A 26,026-nucleotide genomic window follows, 5' to 3' on the forward strand; every position below is an offset into this window, starting at 1 on the left:
AAATCTCAAATTAATATTACAATAATTTTCATTCCATTACATATCAAAATAATATTATAAGAATTTTTTTGTACAACTGCTTAAATAATTTATATACATATAATTACATGCATACATCAAAATCTAATGTACAAGGGTATACCTCTAATATACTCGAAACTAATCCCAATAGGTCTTCAAGGTGTAGTAACCGAAAATCTCACTCAGCTGCTTTATCTTTACTTTCACCTGCGACAGCATACAAAGCTATCGCTGAGTGGTGAACTCAGTAGTGCACAATTATAATTTAAAATATAATATGCAATACCTTGCCAAAATTTTAGCAAAGAATTTGGAAATCTTTAAATTCAATCAAAATTTCAAAAATCAAAATATTCGTTGCTAATAAAATAAATCATTTGTTAAAATGACTCTACTCAAGAATTTTAATTTATCAAATCATAACTGAATATTTAAAGTAATTCCAGTAATTTATGGAAACAAATCTTAATTTTAATAAAATTAATTATGCATAAATCTCATTTGAAGCCACAATTCTTAATATTTAAAATCCATTCTTTATCTCACTAACTATGCAAGACTAATCCGTAATGGCCATCTTCGAGGCGATTCTAACTCCCTATGGTCAGAGAGATTGAATCGAGATTCTAATTCTCTATGGTCGGGGAGGTCGAATCATCGTGCACAATACACACCACAATAATGAAACTTCCGAAAGGGCCAATGAAAAACTTAGATCTAACCTCTAATAAGAGAAGAATCTAAGTCTGTGCACGTACCATGGTAATCAAAACAAAGCTAACTCCATTGTCTCCTCAACAAATGAGAGAGACGGGTAATAACCTAGTTAAGCATCTATAGTGAGATATAAAACAATATCATGAATCTGTTTGTCCTTTTTGTGAGCATAAATCACAATACAATTCCATTTAAAGTCAATTACAATATCCAATAATTTTTTTTATGCCCATCACAATTCAAAATATAAATCCGCAGTTTTTTCTAGGACTGCGGTGTCACAATGTCCCGTACAAAATTAGGATTTCAGTTGACTTCGCAGTCACTTCTCGGTGCGGTCACCCATCATATTGACCTCCGGCTCATTTAACTTTTTATGCTTTATTTTTCTTATTTATATTTTTTCTTCTTATAATTGTTATTTATTTTTATCTATGACTTTTCCGGATGTCACAGATATAGCTCCAGATGTCTTAACTGTCCGGATAGACATTAAGTGTCGGAACAATAGACTATACAGGAGTATCAAATGTGAGGGCTTTACACATATTATCTTTAATAAAACAAAATGTGTAAGCTTAGGAAATATCCTAACAGATTCTCTTGCATTTTTTTAAAAGGAAATTTTGAGTCAAGCCATGTCACCTCAATTTTTGTTTTTTGTTTTTTTTTTTTAATTAGAGAAACAATGTTAAGATATTTTATTAATCTTCACACTCTTATTTTTCCATTTTCCATTGAGAAAAATGAGGTTGTGGTCCAAACATCTCCTAGCTAATATCCATAATTTCTCTTGGAGACTAAAAAAAAAGAATTACAATATTTTTAAGTTTTGTTAATTCTGAATTTGTTTGTGATTTTTAACTCTTTTACTTATTATATTAATTCAATTTTTAATAAATAAAACATTTTTCTAGCATAAATAATATATATATATATATATATATATATATATATATATATATATATATATATATATATATATATACACACATAGTGTTGCTAGAATTGATGCAGTTATAAATTTAGGTTTTGAGTTGAAGTGTTTATGGTGGGGATTTGGGATTCTTTCAAATATGGTTGAACATAATGGAAGTAATTTTTTTGTCACAAGTACTATCTCATTTTATTTAATTAAAATAATATTTTGAAAAATAATAGTTTTTATAAAGTCTATTTATTGAGTGAAATCCCCACAATTTGTTTAAAAGAAATTCACTTATATCTTTATGAGATTCAACATAATTTATAAATTACTAAAACCCCTATTTATAGCTTTAAATTCAAGATCCTATATGAATTTTCTAAATTAATTTAATTATATATATATATATATATATACAAGATGTAAATAAATTTGTTTCTCAAAACTTGTCCACTATTGATAACAATTACATTCAACTTAAACATTTCATTATGCAACTTTCATTGGCTAAGATTGAGAATTTGTTTTCATTTTATTAGAATATTAAATAAGTTGCATGTGCAAGGGATATGTTTTTGTTTTCTTTTCCTGTAACGCTTCACATCTTATAATTAAGTGTCATATTTTTAAATATAGAGTAAAACCAACCGATACTTACTGTATAGTCCATCATATATAGAATTATCAAACCGAGTCTGAAGTGGGTTGAATCTAGGGACGAGTTTATCAAAATTTGATGATCTGGCCTCAGGCACATTTGATCATTATTGAGCTCAAAGAGATTGAGATCGGTTGGTCAAACTACAATTTGGATGATGTTAAATCAATTAAGATAGAGTTTGGCATGATGTTAACTTGACGAGACTGAATTTGATATGATGTAATTTAAAACCAAAAGCAATTGACAATGTTAAGTATAATTTCCATCAAAAAATACACTGACACAGTATAGTTCGATTAGCATAGAAGGATGTGTGTATGAGTATGGAAGCGAGCAGGAGTTTTGTTAGTAGTGTAACAATCAGAAAAAAAAAAAAAAGATGTGACTTTGGCCTGTGACAGTGGATTTCCACTGTCACTGCCAACTTAAAAAAAAAAAAAAAAAGTCAAAAATCGGGAGGATTCCCCCCCCCCCCCAATTTCTCTTATCTCCTCTCCTCCCCTCTTCTTCTTCTTTCTTTCTCCGGTGACTAGCCGGTGACCTCTAAGTGGCTCCCCACCCGGCCGGCGACCCTCCGGCGACGGCCAGACACCAGAAACGGTGACAAGAGAGGGAGAAGAGAGAGAAAATGCGCGCACAGTGGGCAGCGGCTTTCCGGCGCGATTCCGGCTTCATCCAACGTCCGTTCGAGGCGATTTAGGTGGCATTGGAAAGCTTGTTCCGAGAGCTTTCTTGTGATACCAATTTTGCAGCAAATGGAGGTCGGATGAGTGAGATATGAAGGAGAGAAGTTTTGGGTTTTTCAAGCTTTTTTCATCAGATCTAGGACAATCCGACCGTTGGATCGACGATCCGAGACCACCTATGGACTGAGGAAAAGGAGAGGAACATGGTGGTATGATTGGATCCGACAAATGTCGCCGGTGACCGGCCACCGTGCGCGGTGGCTCCGGTGGGCTACGGAGATGATTCAACTTCCAGAGGCTTCCTCATAAATTTTTGGAATTTTTGAGACACAGATAAACTTCGGGTAAGACAATTTTTATTATTTCTCTGTCTGTGGAGCATAAATACAGTGTTTCTTAAACAGGAAAAATTGGAGAAAAATTCTAAGAAAAATATATGATGAAAGTAAAATTATTTGGAGATATTCTATGGTGTTTGTTGAATTTTTGAGTGATAGTAGAATATTTTTGAAAAAAAATATAGATGGATTTTGGTTAGATTTTTAGCATATGAGCATATAAGATTATTTGAAATTAAGATATTTAAATTTTATATAATTGGTTGAAGATTGAGGATGGAGGTTTAAATATGTGAATATTGAATTGGGTTGAATTAAGAATATGTTAGCTGTTGGAAACTTATGGAATCGAGTAAAATTCTTGAATAAAATATTCATTGGTGATTAAAAAATTACAATTAATCTTGCAATAGCCTTATAATATTATTGAGGACCACAGGACAAAATTTTAGAATTTTTAGAGAATGTTTGAGTGAATTTTTACAAAATGTCAATTATAGGGACTAAAACGTAATTTTTAAGATTTTTTTGTATTGCTTGGTTTGGAGAGCCCAGGAGGGGCCATATAATGATAATGAGATATGAGTTGAATTTAGAAGTGTTATTTGAGCCTTTTTGCAGGTTAGGTAGGTCCCAGGTATAGAGGAAATTCTGCCGAATTTCTGGCATAAATTAGGCTGTCTATTGCCTCTCTAGAGTTTTATTCTTTCTTAGTACTAATAAATTTATAATTTAATTATTAGGTGATCGAGATCAGCTATTTTTCTGCATCCAGCAGCCACAATAGTCATCGATGTACTGTGAGTAAAATATTAATTTTAATTGTAATTTCGATATTATTATATATTCAAGCATACCCATGCATCACTTATATGTATATATTTATGTAGTTAAACTCTAGGCACGTTTCATGTTGTATTCACAACTATTAAAGTGCCATGTATGTTGTTGTGGTAATTTGGAGCAGTGTGCGTGCGTTGGTGTGTGTGTGATGTGGTGTTGACTATGGATAGGACGGGTAGACACGGCTTGAGATCTTCGCTGGGACCCGGTCCTTCGGGGTAGACACGGCTTGAGTTCTTCGCTGGGACCCCGATTTGGTTTATTAAGCGAAAGTCCGGCTTGAGTTCTTCGCTGGCACAGGTTGGATTTAAGAGAGTCAGATAGGGATCGGCTCCATATATTATGATTGATATTATTGGGTGTGTGAGTGCTCCAAATTACCTTTTTGATGTTATGATGTGAAATTATTACTGATGTTATATTTCACTCTACAGGGTACATTAGTTTTAGATAGTTATAGAGATTATGGTTAAAATTGATATTTTGCTCTCTGAGTCGAACGCTCACTCCTATTCACCATATTTTTCCAGGCTACAGGAGAAGACATTTTTCAGAATAACCTGTCCCTTTCCTCTCAGGTTATGAAAAGATTACTTAATTGTATTATTATTCTCCAAATTTGTAAATTAGGACTCCGCATGTCCTAGTAGTAGTATTAATCCTGTCAGGGACTGCGTGAATTTAAGTTTTTGCATTAATAAATGAAAATTTTTTTATGAGTTTTAAATAGTTTGTAAATGATGTAACAGGGTTGAGCTGGGCTCTCCTAATTTCAGTTTCTGATAATTACTGGATTAAGTTGGCCCAAAATGAAATCATAACAGTTTGATTTAAATTATTTTATATGCATGTTGGGCCTAAATTGTGGGCCTGGTTATGGATTTGAGAACAGTAAGGCTTACTACGGGTCTCGGGGGCTTTATGCCGGCCCAGGTTCTAGTGCCGGTCCGGCCCATAGGTTGGGTTGTGACAAGTAGAATCTCTAAAATAGTGTTAACGGTTTCTACAGCAATATAAATAAGTCAGATATGGGTGGCAATTCAGGTTGATCAGTCGTATTCGTATCGTGTCAACATACAATACGAATATGACTAAAATTGACACAAACACGACAGATTAATAAATCGTATAAAAAATTTAAACACGAATACGATCATTCTATTTTACGGGTTACACAGTACGACATGATTAATATTAAATTGTTTTAGGTGTATTCAACACGACATGGTCCATTTAACATGAAATAATCCATTTAACATGGTTTGACACGACTTAACCCATTTAACAAGTTATATAAGTAGGTTCATGAGTCATAATGAGTCAAATAGGTTAGTGGATCATGGATCAATGCATGACACGAATATTAAATCATGTCATAAACGTGCTAAGTCGAATTAGCATGTTAACCCGTAACACGACACGATTATAACCGTGTTATAAATGGGTCGATACGAATTTGACACAAACACGAATAAGCCTAATCCAAATTCAATATTTTTGTATCGTGTTCGCATCATGATCGCTTGTCATATCTAAAATTGTCATCCCTAAAGTTAGAGATGCTTATCAAGATATATTTTTTATACTTTGAAGCACTCTATTTTTTTTGTTTTAATTACTTTGAATTTTTAAAATATTCTCTAACTTGAGCGTTGAAATGGCTGTTAACATGCTGACAATCTCACTATTGCTTTGGTTTTAGACAATTCGTGATTTATCTAGAGGTTTGAGAACTCACGGACTTACATCAAAATATTAAACAAATTACATACTAATGATCAAAGCACACATAGCCACTCTTTCCATCTTATCACCAAAGAAAATTTAATGTGTGATTTTTAATGTAAATTTAAGCTTTTGTAGTTAATTGAATGTAGATGGAGATTTAAATCAGTAATTTTATAATTTTAAAAGTAATTAAAATATCATTGAGGCAAAGACTCTTGGCAAAAGATATTCAAGAATCTTATCGCTTGGTTGTTCCTCAAACTAAATATATCAGCGGCTAAGTTGAGCATTTGAAGAATGACAATAGCTATTAATTAAAGGAATTGTTATCATCATATTATAGCCACTAAGTAGCTGTGTCACCAATCCTTAATTATATCAATTATTATAAAACTATTAAATATATAACTATATATAAAAAGTTTGCTAAATCACAATCAAGGTTCCATGCATCTGATGACTAAAATCAATATACTTGGTGGAGGGATTTTGTTTAATGATGATCTCTAGCTGCCTTTTAAGGATACTTCCGCAGTCTGGAGGAGGTTAGGCAAAGCTAATGTAAGATAAGCTAAGCATCCACTTAATTTTTGTCGTTATTGGTAAGGCTATGTAATCAAATAATCCCAAGAGAAAGAAAGTACCTGCGCGCGCTGCCTGTGTGAAGAAGGCCATTCGGGTCCTACATTTTGGTTCAATTAAAAGCTGGGCTGCATATCCCAAAATTGTCTGTATTGTAATTTTCAAAAGGTGATGAACATGCCAAGCTTTATCTCCTTATCCTTTTGATGAGAGAATCATGCTTTTTTTTTTTTATTTTTTATTCGGAGGTATATCTCAATTATTAGTGAATGGAACTAATCACTTCTTAAATCTTCATAATAACTTAAAAATTATAAAAATTAAATAATAAATTATAAGATTTTAAATTAAATAATACACTTAAAATCCCTAAACTCGAATATCAAATCTCTCCTAAATCCACTAGGCCAATGAATCATTAGTCTCTTTGCTTGGTTCACGCACAATACATATGTCATCTCCGTATATGGAGCTTCATTATATGGAGTACTATACTAGTATTTTTGTAGGTCACATATTGGCAAAAAGGAAATATCCTACCACGTGGGTGTATTTTCTTGTGAATTTTTTAGTTTTGATATAATATTAAAACAGTCTTTTTAATTTAACAAATATAATAAAATAATTTAAAAAAATTATAAAAAATTTATATCGAATATATAATATGTATGAGTGTAAATTATATATTTATTAACAAAAAGAAAAAAAGATTTTTTACATGCTCATTTTAACAAATATTTTTTACCTTTTTACCGTACTTAAGGGTTGAATATGCGCTTACAGATTTAAATTTAAGACTTCATTTTTCTTATTTTTTTATAAAAAAAAATGGATATTTGATTAAAATACTGACCACATAATCTGCTTTCCACGTGGCATGAACCCAACTCGTCAACTTGCAACAGAAGATGAGGAGGCCTATTCTGTCCAACACGCAACCGCGCAAATTGGCTTGCTAAAGAAGAAGAGGGTCGGTTGTCGTTTTGTGGTATTTTTCAAGAGCGTGCGATGCTACACGTGTCAACACAAAGGCCAAGTTATCTTCGATTCAGGTATACTTTTGGGAATTCATGGTCATGCAAAAGTGGGGCCCTGTGTGGTGGAAATATAATGTATGAATTGGAGGTACCGAAACATTTGGTGTGCGACACAAATTGTCCCCACATGTCCCACTTTCTTCTACTGCTGCCTTACCTTCCACATGACTCTTGCCGTGGCTGGCTGGTTTGAGTTGGACGTCCCATCACCGTCCGATTTGGATACCTTAACTGGGAGTGTCTTTATCATTGATCAAGTCCTACATAGCTATACGTTTCAAAGTGGCTATATATGGTTCAACGAAATTGGCTTTGAAACAAGGGCATTTTAGTTGTGGAGGAAATTAGAAGATTGTTGCTTGGTTGAATCATATGAGAGAAAGAACAAGCTAGACTAGGTCTTGTGGGGGCACTTTGGATCTTATTTTTAATTTTCATACAAATGGAATGAGATTGTTGGGTAAGGAAAATGAAACAATTCAATTCAATTGATTTTTTCATCTTATTGGAGATGTGGACACTGATGGGATTGAGACAGGCCCAATCTCTCATGGATGTGAAAATGGGCAGGATGGACCTCTATTCCATTGGTTGAGACTTTAATAGGCTTCATTAAAATGGAGCCCTTTTTATAGATTCATAAACAAAATAGAATAAGGTTTAATTTATTCTCTGTATTTATTGAAGAAATTAAATTTAATTTTTTTTAATTTTTAATTTAATTTAATTTATAAATTTTAATTTATATTTAAATTAATTTAATTAATAAAAATATTATTTTTTTAATTTTAAAATATAATATAAAAATAATATTTTAATATCATTTTTAAAATATTTAATTATTTTGTTTAAATAATATTAAAAAATGAATTTTTTAATATTAAAATATAATTTTTATATTGTATAATTAATTAATTAATTTGTTTATATATCAAATAATTTATTTAAATAAATTATTTAATATTTAATTATTTTTTAATATTAGAATATTATTTTTACATTGTATAATTAATTAAATAAAAATATTATTTTTATTATTTAATATTATTAATTAGAATAGTAATAATTTTTACTTTTAATTAATTATATGAAAATATAAAAATATTTAATATTGAATAATAAAAATAATATTTTTATTAATTAATTATATAATATAAAAATAATATTTTAATATTTTAAAAAATAATTAAATAATTACACATTCTTATTAATTTAACTAATTTAAATATAAATTAAAATTTATAAATTAAATTAAATTAAAAAATTAAAAATAAATTAAATTGAATATCTCCGATGAATACCGAGCAAATTGAACCTTATCCCTCAACAAAATGGGGACAAAAGTTGCCCATTGGGAGAGTTTCTTGAATTGAAGACTGGCGATGGTCAACCAACCGATCGAGCACTAGCACGGACTTGTGAATTTTCAGTGCTTTGATGGTGAGAAAGTCGAATATTTTGACCATAACGTGGGAAACACGTTGAAACCTTTTTCATTTGGACCAGAATTCAAAATTTTGAATTAGACTTTAGGCCCAAATTATAAAGGGAATGTACATGTATGGACTTTAGGATTCAATTCTCTATAGAATTTCTTACAATGCCGTGTCCGGCAATCATCAAACACAGGATAAAGCTTTCCTTCCATCATAACAACAACATTGGCTGCGATCCAGATCGATCTTCGCAGAGTCCGTTCACCCAGTTGCTGAAAATAAAATTCTGCTATGATTTTGTACTGAAAATACAATTACTTCCGATTTGCTTGTGAGAAAGCTGCAAGTTTTGATTCCTCCCTCAATGCTCCTTTCCTTCTCTACACATTTTATGTTGTGCTCAAAATATACATCTTATAACTCTCCATAGGAATTTCATAAGGTTCTTTTCTTTTAAATATTTAATACTCTTGTGTGCTTGGATTAGGCAGGAGGTCTCCAGTCATTGGGATGCTTGCTCTGTGGCAGGATTTTTCTTTTAAGTGGCTTGAGCTTGAAATCCTGAGTGCCTATCGGCTGTAACATGTATTCTTACTTGATTTTAATCCTATTACATCATGTTCTAGGACTAAGACACATGTCATAATCCACAGGAACAATGGACCTCGGCTCAATGTGGGATATGGATAGGTTTTGTGAAGGATGTGCATATGCAGCGTTCAGCAATTACCAAAAGAGGGATGGAATTTGGCATTGTTGCAATTGAAAAGAGGCCAAAGTACTGGCTTGATGAATAGTTGATAGGAATTGAAGAATTGGCAAGTCCAAAGCCGGGACTAGTGCTGTTTTCAGGTCGAATAGAGAAGATAAAAGATGCAGAAAAGAATTTTGCTGCAGCATCTGTGGTTTTATTTGCGTCGAAGCTGGGACTACCTATTTCAGCAACACACACTTTGGTGGGTACAGTCATGGGGGTAGGGTTTGCAAGGCGACTAAACAGTGTTGGAGCAGAGACTGCGAGAGGCATTGTAGCTTCATGGCTTGTGACAATTCCAGCTGGTGCTATGTTTGCAGTTATCTATACATGGATCTTGACCAAGCTTTTGTCTTCCATATTATGAGTGTACATTTACATGATTAAAATGAAACCGTTTGATTCAGAATCACTCATTTTTTTTCAAAAGAATTCTTGTAATGTTTGCAACTTTTTGAGCTAATGTGATTTTCATCGAGTGGAATTCATAATATGGAAGTGAGATTTCAAATATTGCTCGTTTTTTATGGCAACAGAAAAAAAAGGAAAGAGAAAAGATTCCCTAGTCTTCTCTTATCCCTGAATTCCTGAAACTGCCACACATTTCTTGCTTCCATTAGTGGATGGGGCTACTGTAAATTCTGTAAAGCAAGAGGACAGTAGAATTCATCCACAAAGTCTTAAATTATACTGTAGCAGTAAATTTGTTACAGAAACTAATGTGAAGCTATGACCAAGAAAACTGCGGTCACAAGGCAATTCTGAGTAATTTTATAGAGATCAGTGTTTGAGCAAGTTCGTTCTATTGACAGCCAATATTCAAAATTCATACGTAATAACATAGAGAATATTCAAATTCAGGAGTCTGAGATTATGGAAGAGATACAAATGAATTGTTCATGCAGCTTCCACAATCATGAAAAAGGGTTTTGAAACTTGGGAGCAGAACGCTAATCCATTTGTCTTGTACGACTAAACACTACTGTTCATAATAAAGCGCAAAAATAACTCTGGAAGGACCACATACCAGAATACACAATGATACAAGCCATAAGGTAGATCAAATTGTCATGGAGAGAGTTCTCGTACAGATGTCAAACTCGGTTCCCACCCAGGTCCCCGCAAAATCCTTGCCTTTGGGAGAGGGGGTACAAAAGGCTTCCTTGGTCTAAAACTCCTCCTTGCTGAACATTTTGAGTCTCTTGACCACCTGCCCTTGGAGGTATAAAATTCTTTTGCAGAAGAAATAGATTCCTCTGAAATGTCTCTACCCGCCTCCCAAGTGATATTTACATCTAACATCTCATCTTTACCTTCAGCATATCCTGTGACTTTTGCCTTCTCCATTTGCTTACCTTTCAATTTCTGAGCAGTGGTAGATGGGATTATAAGATATTTGTGACCAGGCAACAAATTCTCATCCGGCCACAGCAGGGACTGTCGTGGATTTCTGAAAACTTCTGGCCTGGCAACACACATCCCAGGATATTTTTCCATCAAGTGAGATGCAGGAACTGCATGTTGATACAACTCCTCTCGCCCACCAGCATGAACTATCCTGACAGAAAAATCCTTCGACTGTGAGCACATGCCAAATGATAAAGGAGATTTTCCAAATTCCTTTTTCCTTCCAGACTCTTTGTGAGAGCCTCGACCTTGGCCTAAAAAAAGAACACAGGCCTTCAGCATGGCCAGCAATCAAAAGCTGTTAGATGCAAATATAGGGGATTATTGTGCCGGCCAGAGGTATTTCAATATTATTATCTGTTGCCAAGGTGGATATCTTTTGTTTTTCATGGCCGGCTCTTTCTAATTTAGTATTCTCCCATTGAAACCAAGATTAAATCGAGGCTTAGGATACTCAATAACATAGAAGAAGGGAATAAGTTCTTCTCTTCTCATCCACGAGAAAACCAAGGTTACCCATGGATAGAAGACAATAAAATATCAACAAAACAGTGAAAAGATCTCAAAGACACCTAGTTAATTCAGCACTGTGCTACCTCTGCAACCAAAGTTACCCATGGACAGAAGACAAGAAAATATCAAAAAAACAGAGAAAAGATCTCAAATACACCTAGTTAATTCAGCACTGTGCTACCTCTGCAGCAAATTCTTTTGCTACTATCATACTCCCATAAACCTGACAAAACCTGGCGTTCCAGCTTCTTTGCCCTTCCACTAATCCAATTGTTATGAAGAATGAGACAGCCCTTCTTTGCACAGGCCTTTTTCACATTTTTCTTCTGCCATAGGTCTAAGTATGCACCATTAGGGAAGAGGTTTCTATCCAAGAAATGAACAGTCAAATTTGTTTCAGGTTCCACACATCTATCATCACCAATGCGATTGGACCCACCTTCCCCACATAATGTGTCATAGAAGCTTGGCTGTTCAGACAGGCCAGAAGTTGTAGCATGCTTCACCACCTTCTCCATAGCAGCAATTGTTGAACCATCAGAATGAGCAAAGTAAAAGCCAGAGTTCAAACGCCTAGGCAAGTTCACTGGACCTGCAGATGCGAAAATGGCATAAAAGAGTTAAGGGATCAATGTTATATTATTAATAAGTAATCTGACTGAGTGGAGTTGAGAAACACTAAATTATCCTTTTTTTTCCTCCCCTAGAAAAAGAAAAAAAAAGCAGCATAGCCTTTCTTTTACAAATACCAAAAACAGAACAGGATTGTGGGAAAGACATAATGAACTAGTAAATTGCACCAAACTTCAACAAGATATTCTTATAATTTAATCTACTGTTTTGATTGTGATCATTGATCACAGGTGGAATCCATAATTCCTTGCCATTGGGAATTAGTCATTAATAGCTTCATTCTTAGAGTAACACCTGTTTTATTGTATTCATCAGACTGTGCCACAAGAACAGCTGGACCAAAAGAACAAAGTATTGGCAATGGATTTGCAAACCAATACACATCTACATCACTCAGAAGCACATTGTACCCCAGCTTCAATATCTTCAGAACCATTCTGGACTTAACTTTGGTTACCCTCTGAAAGCATTTGGTTCCAAAGTGGCAATCATCAAAGCTAATGTTACTTAGGGCTGATGGATCACGGAAAACAGGCAAGCCCTAGCAGAAAAAGGAAATGTTTTAGTTCAAAGACAGAGACAGCCCACTGGGGGAGAGGGAGTCCCAAAATCTTTAAGATCATCCCATAAAATTACAAATTACCAAAACCTTCAATAAATCTGAAATACACATATAGGACTCTATTATTTAATTCATTAATTGTGCATGTTCCTATTATACAACCGAGAATAACCCAAATTTTATAGCAATTGGGATAGAAAATGAGACTCAAAAGAAACAGAAAGCAATAATGCAAAATACCTGTAAGACGGAGAACTCGTATGTTTCATGGTCAAGAGCACAAATCAAGAAGTTCGTAACCTGGAGGTGGCGCAATCTGCACACCCAACTCATTAGCATGTCCTTGTAACTATATCCAGCAACAGCAAGCACAATTGTTTTATTCTCATCTGCAGTTCCTGAAAGGAGTGATTCTAAGGAAAATGGAAATTCTAATGGTGCCAAGTCCTTTAACTGATCTCTAAGTGAGCAATTTAACACTCTTTCTTGAGATTTGATATAGTTAACACAAGCCATATTTTTCTTCTTTGTACTGGAATGCAGAACTCTTCTATTCCACGGGTTCAGTCCCTGGTCCATAAATGTATAAGCAATATCTTCTGTTATGTCAACAAATAGATATTTCCCACCACACTTTACCAGTTTTACTAGGCTAGAATAATTAATTTCATGAAAAAACAATGACCCATATGTAGCACCTAGATGGGAATTGCCAACATTCTCCCAGCTTTTATTTTTAGCATCTGAAAAACTTGAGCTTTTCACTGACAGAATAGACTGATGTTCGTCATCGTTCGGATAGAAACTTGAGATGGTCAAACTTGCATCAAACACAAACCTGAATTCGGATGACACAGCCTCATTTATGACCCAGTGGTTGTGAATCCCCTTGCCGTACAAGAAAGGAGGAAGCACTGCATTATGTAAAGGCACGTTCCTGCTGTTCCATGCCATAAGCATTCTATCATCACAATGATTCCACAGCAAATTCTGACTAAGCATCTCCTGCAACTGATGAAATTAAGAATGATGTCAATGCTATCGTCCCAAATAGGCGATCAACTTTTAGTCTCAATAACTAGTTTCCTCCATACCTCCTGGGGTTTCATCCATTTGCCATCCTTTCTCAGCCAGTGCTTCCCAGAATCATCCAGGTGAAAAGGGAAGTAAGAAACATTTTGCGATGAAGCCACGAGAAACCAATCGTGGTCAAGTTTGTAGGCATAATTTATGGTGGAAACGAAATCAGGCAGAAGAATAGTTTCCGGGTTGATAAAAACGGATATGTCTGTTGTGAACGCTCGCGATCTTTCCATCATAGAATGAAAGAATGGGGTACGAAGAAACCTGTAAACACCCAAAAACGAATTCCCACAGTAAATTGGACTAGGATTGACAAGTATAAAAATAAAAACTAAAGAAATTCAATGCAAGAAGCAAGAAACGGAATGCTCACGTGAAATCGATACTGGGATCGACCAGAACTCGCGAACCAAAGGCAGAGGCGAAGGAAACAGCAGAAGGGTCTTGTGTGAAAAGAATCACCCCAATGTGAGAAGACAAAGCAAGCCAAGAGCGAATGGCGAGACTCTGCCTAGCCCCAGCTGAACCAGAAAAAGGGGCAGGAGCTGAGAAGATAGTGATTTTGGGATTTCCCACGTCGCTGAAATCGTTGTGATTGAAATTGGGTGTTCTCTGGATTTCATCCTTAAATGAAGGTAACATCTGAGTAGCATACAAGGAAAAACAAATAAGCACCAATCCATAAAGCCAAACCGACCAAAGCCCACCTCGGGTCACCTGCCATTGGAATTAAAACAAGAATTGAGAGAAAGTAATGAGAGAAGAAAAGAGATGAATCAAGAGAAAAAAAAGGGACCTTCATTGATGAGTAGTTGAGAAAGAAGAAATAAGGTGTTGTAGTTGAAAGTTGAAATGGAGACGAAGGTTTTATGCGTGAGACAGAGAGAAAAAGGTGAAACTTTAACTGAAAAGAAATGGAAGAAAAACACTCACAAGGCCGCCACCAGCAGCAGTCAGCACCGCCGAGACGGAGGAAGGTCAATGGGCATGGCGTCAAAGACACGTCAGCATTCCATTAATTTCTCCATTTTCAGATTTGAATAATGAAAGTTTGCCTCCTAACTCCTACCAATGTCAAAATCAGAAAGTTAAAACCGGAGAAAGAGAGAGAGAGAGAGAGGATGATCGTCCACAGACAACCTCCCCGTTGAATTCGTTTTAATTTTTATGATAAATTATTATAAAAAGGTAATCAGTGGTTTAAGTTTATATATAATTTTGCGTGGCTTGGCTTTGTGATTCTGTGTGTTACACAAACTATAGTAATGTGATTTTGCTTTTTAAAAAAAAATGGTAATTGGTTTGTGATTCTCTGTGTACTTTTTTTTTTTTTAAAATTAATACTGTGATATTAATTAAAAATATTTTATTTAATTTAACTTAATTTAATAATTAAAATTATATTTAAATTACATAGTTTGGTTAGAATGTCATTCTTTTGGTTCTCTTATTAAAAAAATAAAAATATTTTTAATTGTAAATGTAAATTTCATTTAAAATAAAATTAAAAATAAAAATTAACAATTATAACTATCATTAATATAGAATAAAATTATATTATTATTAATAATTTAAAATATAATTATTAAAAAAATAAAATATGATTAAAAGAAGTAAAATTTAGATTTTTTTTTCTTAAAAAAAAAATTCTTAACAAGAGAAAAAAAGTTAAAAAAAATAAGCTCATTGTTTACAAATAGTTAAAAGGGCTTAAATTGGAATCAAAATCAACTTGGATTACTTTATGTTACCCAATCCAATTGAAGTCGATTAATCAACTTCTTTTTTTCTCTATTTTAGATATTACATTTTAACTTCACAATAATAATAATAATAATAATAATAATAATAATAATAATAATAATAATAATAAAAAAATCACCTTTACAATCTCCACCTCACATTAAAAAGACATCCATCCCTGTAAATATGGAACTTTTTTTTAGAGAAACACTGCATTTATATTAAAAAATTAACTTTTATTTTTATAAAATTACACCTTTTAAAATAATATTTTTTATTTAATTAAACATGATCCATTGCTTTTCATCCCCAAATAACAAATGAAAAAAAAAAAAACGCTACTTTTTCAAATACAAGATTATTTAGGAGACTTTATTCTTTATATTTCAAAACACACCAGCCAGCTTTTTAAGATGCTAAAGAAATAGGCCCCTCCTTTGGGTATTGAGTAAACACAGCTGTCCAAACACTCAAACAGATAGCTCATGCCTCATCATAATCTTGCTCCCAATCATTATTAGCTGCCAAACATTTCTCAATCCAAGCTCCACCATCAGAATTCTTTGAGCAATAACACTTTTGATTTTATATTTTTCTAAATCATGAACAACTTCTGCATGATCAATCACTATGAAACAGTGGATAGATATTAACGGCTGTCTATTTAACTCTTAAATGCTAATCCAACAGAACTTCATTCCTTGCAAAGGCTAAATCATACAACAAATAACAATACTACTTCCTGCTGTTCAACTACACATGACATGTTTCATTTATAGAACAGACTAAAAAAGGTATCACTAATCCCCCATCAAACAGAGTAACAATCTGGCCCTCATAATTTGCAACAAGATTCTGCAGGACCCATTGAACCTCCTGGAGCAGACTCAACCTCAGATTATACACGTACCTCCATTTCTAAAATTTGCTTATAGACCATATCTCCACTTAGGGTCTATTAGGTAAATTGACACCATAATAGATCTTTGCGAACCTGACCAGAATGCCTTTCATTTCTGGGCCAGTATCATTCCGAGATATCCTCCCCTAGAATCATCTGTGCCGCCTTGCAGGTGATCTGGACCTTGACCTCCTTCCCCTGCAAGAAATAAGTATAATTACTGAACCATGTAAAGGTAAGAATTTTGTAAGCCTGATGCTTTCACCTGTTGAGTATTCGGTTGTGTATGTCTCAAAAACATTAATACAATCTTAATCTTAAAGATTGCAGGGCAAAATACCTGGTAGTCTCAAGAGAAGAGTAGGGAGAATGCCTGCGCTGAGAATGCTTGCTATGAGGTGACCGCGAAACTTGTCTAGAAATGAAAACACCCATCATACTTATTTGGTGAGTTAAGACATTCATAACTCAAGAGAGAAATTCTTAGCCTTGTACAGAGTCAAACTTGATAAGAATTGTCCTGAGCATAAACTTCTCTGATACTAATGGCATAATAAAGCATCTATATAATCAGATACCACCAAGTATCCAAATTGGTAAATTCAGTCCAAACAAGAGTGATTTTATTCATGAAGTATCAACACATATCACACTAAACCCATGGAAAAATGTAGCGCTTAATAGATATGGAGGACATGTACATGATACGTCCATTGCAGTCATTTATTTTTTGTAGATGGAGAAGGGAGGATTTGAACCTTTTTGGAATGGAGGTGTTGCTACCAGCTAAACCATACCTTGACCTTCTAGTTCTTATCAACCTACTATATTATTTCCAAGAGCAAAAGACAAGGGAGAAAAAGATAGGAAAAATAAAATGTGGGGTACTAAGGACGAACATAGAGTGATATAATAAAAATAATATACGAGCATTTTGAACCATAGAATCTGTTTGGCCAGAAAGGAAAAGAGTGCATGGCACTCCCCCAGTGGTTGCAAATTACAACTAGTTCAAGATATTTGTCATATTTCATCAACTGTCAGACTTTTGTGGATGTAACAGATCACTGATAAACAAAAAGATTAGCCTATTTATCCAGATACAAAGAAAAAAAATTGCTTGAGAAAAGTATTAAAAAATAGATCAGGGCACTAAACATACACAAATAAATGTAATCAAGAAAGCATTATGAGAGATTCAAAGAGAAATTCAAGTCATGTATCTTGCAAATACAAAGAGAATCACTCTTGACCTGAAACCTCACAGATAACAACAATTTCATATATATATATATATATATATATATAAACAACAATTTCATTCCTATGGCAGCTAAAAAGCATCTCCACCAATATTTGTTTTCTTACTTCAAAGGATGAGCTTGGCAAGTGACTTTCAATGCAGGCATTTGGAAACAGAAACAGTATAGCAAGAAAAGTAATTCAAAATTTGCACCAGGAACAGAAAAAATAATATAGAATTTGAAATAAGAAACTACCAAATTGATCTATTCATCATTGACCAAACAAAAAGCGCCCAAACAACATCAGGTTCACCAAAACCACCCCATGAAGCCACAAACAATTTTACAGGAATAGGATTATAGACTACATGCCTAAAATAAGATATTTACATAGTCAGACAACAGTTTAACAGGATTTCAAATAAATCCAGGCTCCATTTGTATAGTGAGATTTGAAATTAAGAATTTAATCAAGTTTTTATTTCAAATTGTCTAATTTAATATGTATAATTGTAAATAAGGAAAACCCACGCTTAAACTAAATTTCGAGAGTGTATTTGAAATTACATCCTTATAGTAGGTGCTCAAATTCTCATTCAAGCAAGTAATCTTTTACAACCACACATTCAATGAATCTACTCAACCAAACACAATCTACATGATATAAAGTTAAAACTCATGTATCAAAAGCAAATCCTTCATTTCAATTGACTGTATATCCAAATGCAACCTCATTTGATTTCTCACCCAAGTACGTGAACCTAGTTGCTTGCTAATATTCAAAAAGAAAACCAACTAGCAAGCAACCTTAGCAAGTAGTTAGTAGATTAAGATAGATGTATGGTATTATGATAATAGATAAGACAGTGTATGCAGCACACATTAGGGATAAATGAGAGAGGACCGATTAAGATGGCTTAGTTAGGTCCATCATAGAGCAACGAATGATCCATTTCAAAAATGTGATAAGTTAGCAGTGAATGGAGTAAAAAGGGAAAGAGAGAGACCCAAAATGATGCGAAGGGAAATAGAATCAAAAGACTTACAAATTTTGAATTTTGATGCGGAATTGATATCAAATGAAACTAAATGGCAAAACAGGATTGATATAATCGACTTCAACTAGTTTGAGATTGCCTTAGTTGTATATAAAAATTGAAGAACAAAATAAGAGAAAAGAAATGCTGATAAGGGGTACCTTCTCCTAGACCTGACGGGTGAAGGTGATAAGTTCCGCTTTCTTGAATGTAGCTTTCTGCAATACAGAACACAAAATCAGGACAAATAAAAATAAGGAAAAAAAGAAGAAATATAAAGATCTCAGATACAAACCTCTTAGAATCATCTGATACTTCAGCGCTTGAATCATTGTCCTTGCTGTTTCTACCCCTACTGCTGGTTGAAGAGGAACGTCTTCTCTTATGCCTGCTTGAGTCACTAGCGCGTTTATGTCTTGCTCTATCTTCCTCCTTATCCTTCACTCGTCCTCTTTTTCTGTTATCCTCTTTGGCACTTGATCTTTGAAGTTTCTCTGCTTCTTTCCTATCCTCCTTGACATCAAGATGAGAAGATCTTTTTCTTGATTCAGATTCCTTTGCATTTTCTCCAGTCCTATCACCTCTCTCTTTCATTCTTTCTTTTGAGCCATTTTGGTTATCTGTCTTTTCCTTTCTCAGATGCATTTCATCTTGCCTCCTACGATTGCCATCTCCTTTCTCATCTACCCTACTCCCATGTTGTGCCTCCTTAATATCTTTTCCAGAATAACTTCTTTTATTTTCATGTCGGTTATCTTCATTTGATTTCATCCTCGTTTCCCTAACTTGAGAATCTTCTACAACATTTTCTCCAAGAGCAGACCTCATTCCAGACCCATTAGTTGTATGTATGGTTTTTCGACTATCAACATTGATCTCAAGATCCATGGCTCCAGAAGCCACCTTGGGCTCACTTAACTCACTAAAAGCAGCACTGATTTTACTTTTGGATTCAATTGAGTTGGTTTTGCTCAAATCATTCTCCAAATTTGTCTGTCCTCCACTGTTCATTCCAAGTTCCAGGGGTGAGCTGCCATTTTCAGCCACATCATGCATATCTTGTGAAAACTTTGGAATGCTATTGCTAGATTGTTGAAGCAAACCATTTTTCCTTAAATTTGACATACTGGAACTCTTGATTTCATCATTATCTTCTTCTTCTTCTTCATCATCAGATGCATAGTTAGCAAGACCCAATACATTTCCTGGGGCACCAGAACTGGATTTTTCACTTACATCTTCAGTTTCAGACTCTCTTGCTTTAACAGGAACTAGAACCTTTGCAGATGCCTTCAGAGTTGGGACTTCTGGAGGAGATGGAGCTGCCTTATGATTTGAAGTGACAGTATCGTGCTCAACTGAAAAATTAAAATGTAGCATTGCAGATGAGATCTTAGAGTAACAGAATGGATTAGTGAACCGCAGCCATTGTGCCAACAAATAGATGGGAAATAATGACCAGAGGTCAATGAACAATCACCTTCAACAGTCAGATCATCTTCGTGAAGAACTTTTGTAGCAATTTCATCAAACAGCTCATCAGTAACCTATTATTCAGAAATATGAAAGTTACAACTATGATGGGAAAAAGTAAATTAAGGATCATCCGATTTTATGCTGCTAACCTTCAGAAGAACTTCTGTTAGAACACGTTTTATTTCTTGATTAATGGCTGCATTTCTAGCAGCTTCCTCATCATCCTGCAGAGACAAAAAGACAAAATAGGGGGAGGGGTTTTTATTTCCCAAAGTTAAATGGAAAGTAAAACATGAGAAGAAAACTCAGAAATTTTGTTAATAAAGAAAAAAAAAATTGAGGGCTGGGTGGGTGTTTCACTTTTGGGAAAATAGAACATCAAAATAACTTAAAAAGCTAATAATGTTAGCTTCATCACAGAAATATCAGAACAAAACAAGAACCTCATCTTCATCCTCTTCTTCAGTCGACCTAGAAGAATCGATACTTTTGCTGTCTGCTTGATCACCCTTCCCAAACGATTTATCAACACTTTCATCGTCAATGGATTGAGTTTCCTCATTGGGATGCTCTAGAGAAGACCTCGTGATAACAGATGCGTTCTTAATTATTTCTTCTTTAAGCCAATTAGGCACAGAAGCCTGAAAATTTTCAAAATGACAACTTAATAATGATGATTTTTATTAACAGGAAACCAGTCTATACAAGTACTCACCTTTTTAGGGCGTTCAGAAACATTAGAAACACCATAAGCATCACCTGGGAAACCTGCTGTAGGATGAAGTGCAGTTCCTGGACCAAGAACATATGGCACACCAGCAGATGGAATTGTTGGCGGCCCAGGGAAGCTTCCAAATGGTGGTGCAGCATGTCCAGAAACAGGAGAAGGTATGGCTACTAAAGGATCATGCTAAAAAATGTACCAAATATTAGCATGTTACTAAGTCCATAAAAATGAAATGACAATCCACACTGCCATAATCAATACCTGAGGCCCTGATGGAAGACCTGGAGGGATTGGAGGATAAACAGAACCAGTTGCAACAGCAGGAGTCCAGGAATTAATAGAAGGTAACGGTGCAACATGGCCAAGACCTCTTACATTTCCGGCTGAATCATGATGAGCAGTATAACTGGATTGCACGTGTGGATCATGATCACGACTAACACCGGATGCAAAATCTAAAGGCTGATTGCTAAGGTCCACAGTCAAATCAGCTCCTTGATTGCCATATGCAAAGGGCTGTTCGTTAAAAATTGATCCACCACAAGCGGGCAATGATGGTTGCACATGATGCTGTCCTTCTTGTGATGATGATAAGGGCAAAGGCAATGATTTGTACAGCTGATCCTTTTGGTCTATAATCTCTTCTTTACCTGTCATATAGGTAAGTAGTCAAACAGTAAATTAAAAAATGAAAATGAAATATAAAACCTAAGGACATATAGAAGTTCAACTTGGCCACCAATAATCTCACTCTTAGTTAATATAAAAGCAAAACTTGATTTTCAATACAAATTCCAAAGACCATCCCAACTTCAAAATATGATAGTAAGAATGGAAATTTTATTCTTTGGAAATCTTGTACAGATGGGAGTTTTGGTCTTCTTTTATGTACTGCAGAAACTAATTAGGTGGAAAGAAAATTTTTATGCATCATAATTACAATTTATTTAACAGCCATTGCGTCTTGCTTGCGTCCAATAAAAAGCAACTGTGCCAACATATGCCATAAAAAAGACATAATAAACATACCACATTTCCATCCCTTTCACATTCATTGGATGTAGCTCAGTTATTCATTTGGATTTATAAGTAACAGTTGATGAGTTACAACAATATTTAAAAACGAATTTCATCTCTTTGTGGTCCGCATGTATACATTAGAAAAACAAACACAACAAAAACCATAAATTGTGTCTGCAATCAGTCAATTTAAACATTAAACTGGGTTATTGATCTCATGAGTGAAAATATTTGTTCTGGCAAACAGATGGTCAAGATGGTAATGGTTTATCCCAATTTCTCATTCACTGACACACATGCTTATAACTATACTATAATTCTGTGGCACAAACAATTAAGCATGGAAAAGGTCATTGCCCTAACATGGTACTGTCTTCAGCTTAGAGCTCAGAAGCATCACTAATAATTTTCCAGCGATGCACCAGTTGATTCTTTACTTTGTTTGCAAAACTTTTTAACCAATTGATTCATACAATAAAAGGAGATAGAGGGACACATTTCATACTCTTGACACATCTGCAAAGGATCCAGTATGTTTTAGTGAAAAGCTCTAGCTCAATCCTACTCAATTAAATGATTGACTATTGAAAATGTTGTGCTAATGAGAAAATTAATAAAGCACTGCCAAATAAATTATGGTCAGTTGAGTCGGTATACTCTTCAATTGAATTCTTGAACCGGTCTATGAGCATCTTCATATATTAAACACTTAAAGCATGCAAAGGGGCTTTCTATTGAGTAATATTAGCCAGGAGTACAATATTATGAAATTATCAACTGATTACAATTTACAATTGCCAATCTGAATAGAGAAGCATAGACTTGAAGAAGGGCATGCTGACAATATACATGAATATGGCCTTAATCAAAGGATACCATGTTTGTAAGAACTTAACAATTCAATCAAAACCGTTATCATTTTTGAGAAGTAACCAAAAGGAGTAAAAGTTACACATTTCTGAGGATTTAACCCAAAATCGTTCAGAGTGGAGAAAGCGAATTCATATAGCCGACCCCAAATTTTTGGGATAAAGGCTTAGTTGAGTTGAGTTGAGTTGAGTTGAATTTTAACCAAAAGGAGTAAAAGAAAAAGAAACAAGTAATAGGTAGGCTAATTATAAAATATGCAATACTACTTCATGTGACTTTATATCCAAACATGTCATAGTTATAATAATCTGCGCAATACAGTTAATTAAAAATTAGAGATACAACATTTTGCAACAACATTTGCTTTCAATTTTTCATCTTTCAAAAATTTTCAGTGCACAGTGGCAGTGCACTCCCTTAAAATCTAAGTCCATTGTCTATGCCCATCATAGTTTCCAAACCAATTAAGTGATGATATGAAAAAAAATCAGTACAGAAACCAATAATATTTTACAGCATAAGTTACGTGCTTGCATACGGATTATAATTCCAAAAGCAAATGCAGGTATCTCATTCAATTCAATGCAATTATTGCAAACAGTAAGAAAATTGTATGCGAGAAACCATGATTCAAATGGAATTTCAGAAAAATCACTTTTGCATGTCAATGCCAATTGCCATGTAAGTCAAAGAAATTGCCCACTAATATACAAATTGATTAAAAAAGAAAAGGTACAATTTAATAAAGCCTTAAAACAGGAAAATAAACCACAAATAGAGCCACCCTGAGGAAAAGCAGAAAAGTTTCCTACTCAGTCAAATTTCAGTAACATCCAGACCACTTTTGTCTGAAATGCTTAATCATAAGTTCCATCTGAACGGTATTCCTAAAAGGTCGCTGACAAGAATCGACATAATTGAAAAGGTAGAACCTATTAAGAACTGTTCTTCTTCTAGAGAAGTAGTTCTTAAATAAACGCTTCATATGCAAGTACAATATGCTAAATGAATTATTACCTGTAACAGAAGAATAACTAGAAGGTACCTCCTGCTGAAGAACAGATGGACTTGTGGTCAGTGCTCCAGATGAAGTTCCACCACTAACATTGTAAGGAAGATGCCCTTCAGGAACATTAGAAGATTCCCCAGAGTTGAAAGATGCATTCTCCTGCGAATAAGCTATTGGTTGCTGGTGCAAAGTTGCAGCTGAAGCTGGAAACTGTTGATAGCCTGATGAAGGAAATGGATGTTGCTGAATATCTTGATAATGAGAATCAACAGTTTGTGGAAACCAGTTTTGTTCTTCCGTTCTGCCAACTTGTGTAAATTGGGGCTGAGGATGGTGATCCTCCATTGCAGCTTTTTGTGCAGCCCATGCTCTGGCTCTAGCAGCCCAGTCCTCCGCATTGTTATGGGCTGCAAATACACATATTATCACAAAAGATGAACCCAATAGCCATTAGAAATTTATAGACAAAAAGAGGAGCTTAGATTAAGATAAAACCTAAGAATGTTCTGCACAAAGAAACATACGAAAGTGCTCACAAAAGAAGCAGCAAAAAGAAAAATAGAAAGTAATTCCCAGATTACAGGTCAGAACACTCAATGTAATGATCAATGCTACAATAAGAGCCAGTTACGGGTAATTTTTCACCATCAGCACCAACAGTAAATGCACAGGGTCACTTTCCAAAAGTAAGTTAGAGAAGCATCAGGAATTGGATGTGAATTATCATTCTGAAACGTTGCTTGCTTTCCATAGCAATTAGTAGTTTAGCTGTCAGAAGGCCACAGCTAAAAACCTTCTTGTTCCAAGTCCTTGGAGTGAAGCAGTCATCAGCTTTCTTATTCATCATTGAATTACTAGTTTACTTTCATTAACCCGGTTGTCAAAAGATACAAATAAATCTCCCTTTAATAAACAGGTTCACTTTCAGAATTAATGAAAAATTGAAAGGCGCAAAACTATTCATTCAACAGAAATCAACATGAAAAGTTTGCACATCCAGATAATACTTTGTCAGTAGGGTCATGAAACAAACTTCAAGTATAAAATGGACATATATATAACAAACCTTGGTAGTCCCAGCTTTGGTGCTGCCCCCAATTTGGATTTCCCCATTCCTAGAATCAGCAGGGAAATAAGCAATTAGTCACAAATTAAAGCCTACAAAAACAATGCAATGACAGAACAAAATACCTGTAAGTAACCCTAGTTCTACATAAATCAATTCATCAACATTGAAACCAGTAGGCAAAGTCGAGATCCTAAAAAAATCCTGATCGCCAAATAGTACATTCCATCAAGAAAACAGAAATAAGAAGAAAAAGAAAACTAAATTTACCTGATTAACCTGAGAGTACGATTGGGGAATCTGAGAATGGGAAGGAGGAGCAGGTAAGTGAGGGCGAGGAGGAGGGGGAGGGGGAGGGGGAGGGAACTGGTGGTGTGGAGGAGGAAGTTGAGAAGGATAAGGATGCGGAGGTGGTGGGGGATGAGGATAGGCAGAGGGAGGAGGAGCGGGAGCGATGTGGTCGGAGTGAGGAGAAGCCGCCCACTGCTGAGGAGGAGGAGGAGGAGGAGATGGAGAGTGCGAAGATGGTGGTGGTGGTGGTGGTGGTGGCGGTGGTGGTGGGTGGTACTGGAATTGGTTGGAGTACCATGTGGATTGTGGAGGAACGGGAGGCCTTCCCTGGTGGTGGAGATAGTGGTGGGGATCTGCAGACGACGGAGGCAGCGGTGGAGTTGGCGGTGGTCTCATGTATCTATGCTGCTGTTGGTAAGCATCCATGTTGGCCTCTGCGCGTGCGGGTTTTGATCTATACAAGTAGAAAAAAGAAGGGTTTGGGTCTTTAAGGGAGATTTTCCGTTTAGGTGTTACGAACGACGGGAACGCATTGTAGTCCAGGTGAGGCCTATCTCTGCGAATCTATTGAAATATGGAATTGGAAGCGTATGCAAGCGTTCGTCAAGAACCCGGTTCCCGCACCGCATGGGCCTTGGGCCTTATACAACTTCATTATACTTTACTTATCTTAGTTAAAAGGTTAAAATCATTTTAATATTTTTAAGGCGAAATTA

At 34.9% G+C, this 26,026-nt stretch overlaps 2 protein-coding genes and 1 long non-coding RNA gene across 3 annotated transcripts; 1 reads left to right on the forward strand and 2 right to left on the reverse strand.

Moving 5' to 3' along the window:
• Positions 1–8,935: 8,935 nt before the first annotated feature.
• LOC131169692 (uncharacterized) lies at positions 8,936–10,241 on the forward strand. The gene is made up of 2 exons (XR_009140583.1): positions 8,936–9,559; positions 9,628–10,241. It is a non-coding gene; the product is annotated as an uncharacterized LOC131169692 (long non-coding RNA).
• Positions 10,242–10,546: 305 nt separating this feature from the next.
• Positions 10,547–11,417, reverse strand: LOC110650099 (uncharacterized). The gene has a single exon (XM_021804913.2). The coding sequence runs from the start codon at positions 11,415–11,417 to the stop codon at positions 10,797–10,799; it is 621 nt and encodes a 206-aa protein (XP_021660605.1). The 3' UTR covers positions 10,547–10,796.
• LOC110650101 (uncharacterized) lies at positions 10,547–25,916 on the reverse strand. The gene is made up of 18 exons (XM_058128782.1): positions 25,290–25,916; positions 25,020–25,068; positions 23,962–24,360; positions 21,316–21,704; positions 21,043–21,237; positions 20,771–20,968; positions 20,477–20,551; positions 20,332–20,398; positions 19,147–20,209; positions 19,013–19,069; positions 16,874–16,985; positions 16,754–16,768; positions 14,723–14,854; positions 14,300–14,643; positions 13,938–14,190; positions 13,084–13,854; positions 12,576–12,822; positions 10,547–12,240 (listed from the first exon to the last, which is right to left on the reverse strand). Exons 1-18 carry the CDS (start codon positions 25,734–25,736, stop codon positions 11,810–11,812), a joined length of 5,244 nt encoding a protein of 1,747 aa, XP_057984765.1. The 5' UTR covers positions 25,737–25,916; the 3' UTR covers positions 10,547–11,809.
• Between the last annotated feature and the right edge of the window lie 110 nt (positions 25,917–26,026).

The sequence above is a fragment of the Hevea brasiliensis genome, chromosome 10 (assembly GCF_030052815.1).
Source record: "Hevea brasiliensis isolate MT/VB/25A 57/8 chromosome 10, ASM3005281v1, whole genome shotgun sequence".
NCBI classification, from domain to species: Eukaryota; Viridiplantae; Streptophyta; class Magnoliopsida; order Malpighiales; family Euphorbiaceae; genus Hevea; species Hevea brasiliensis.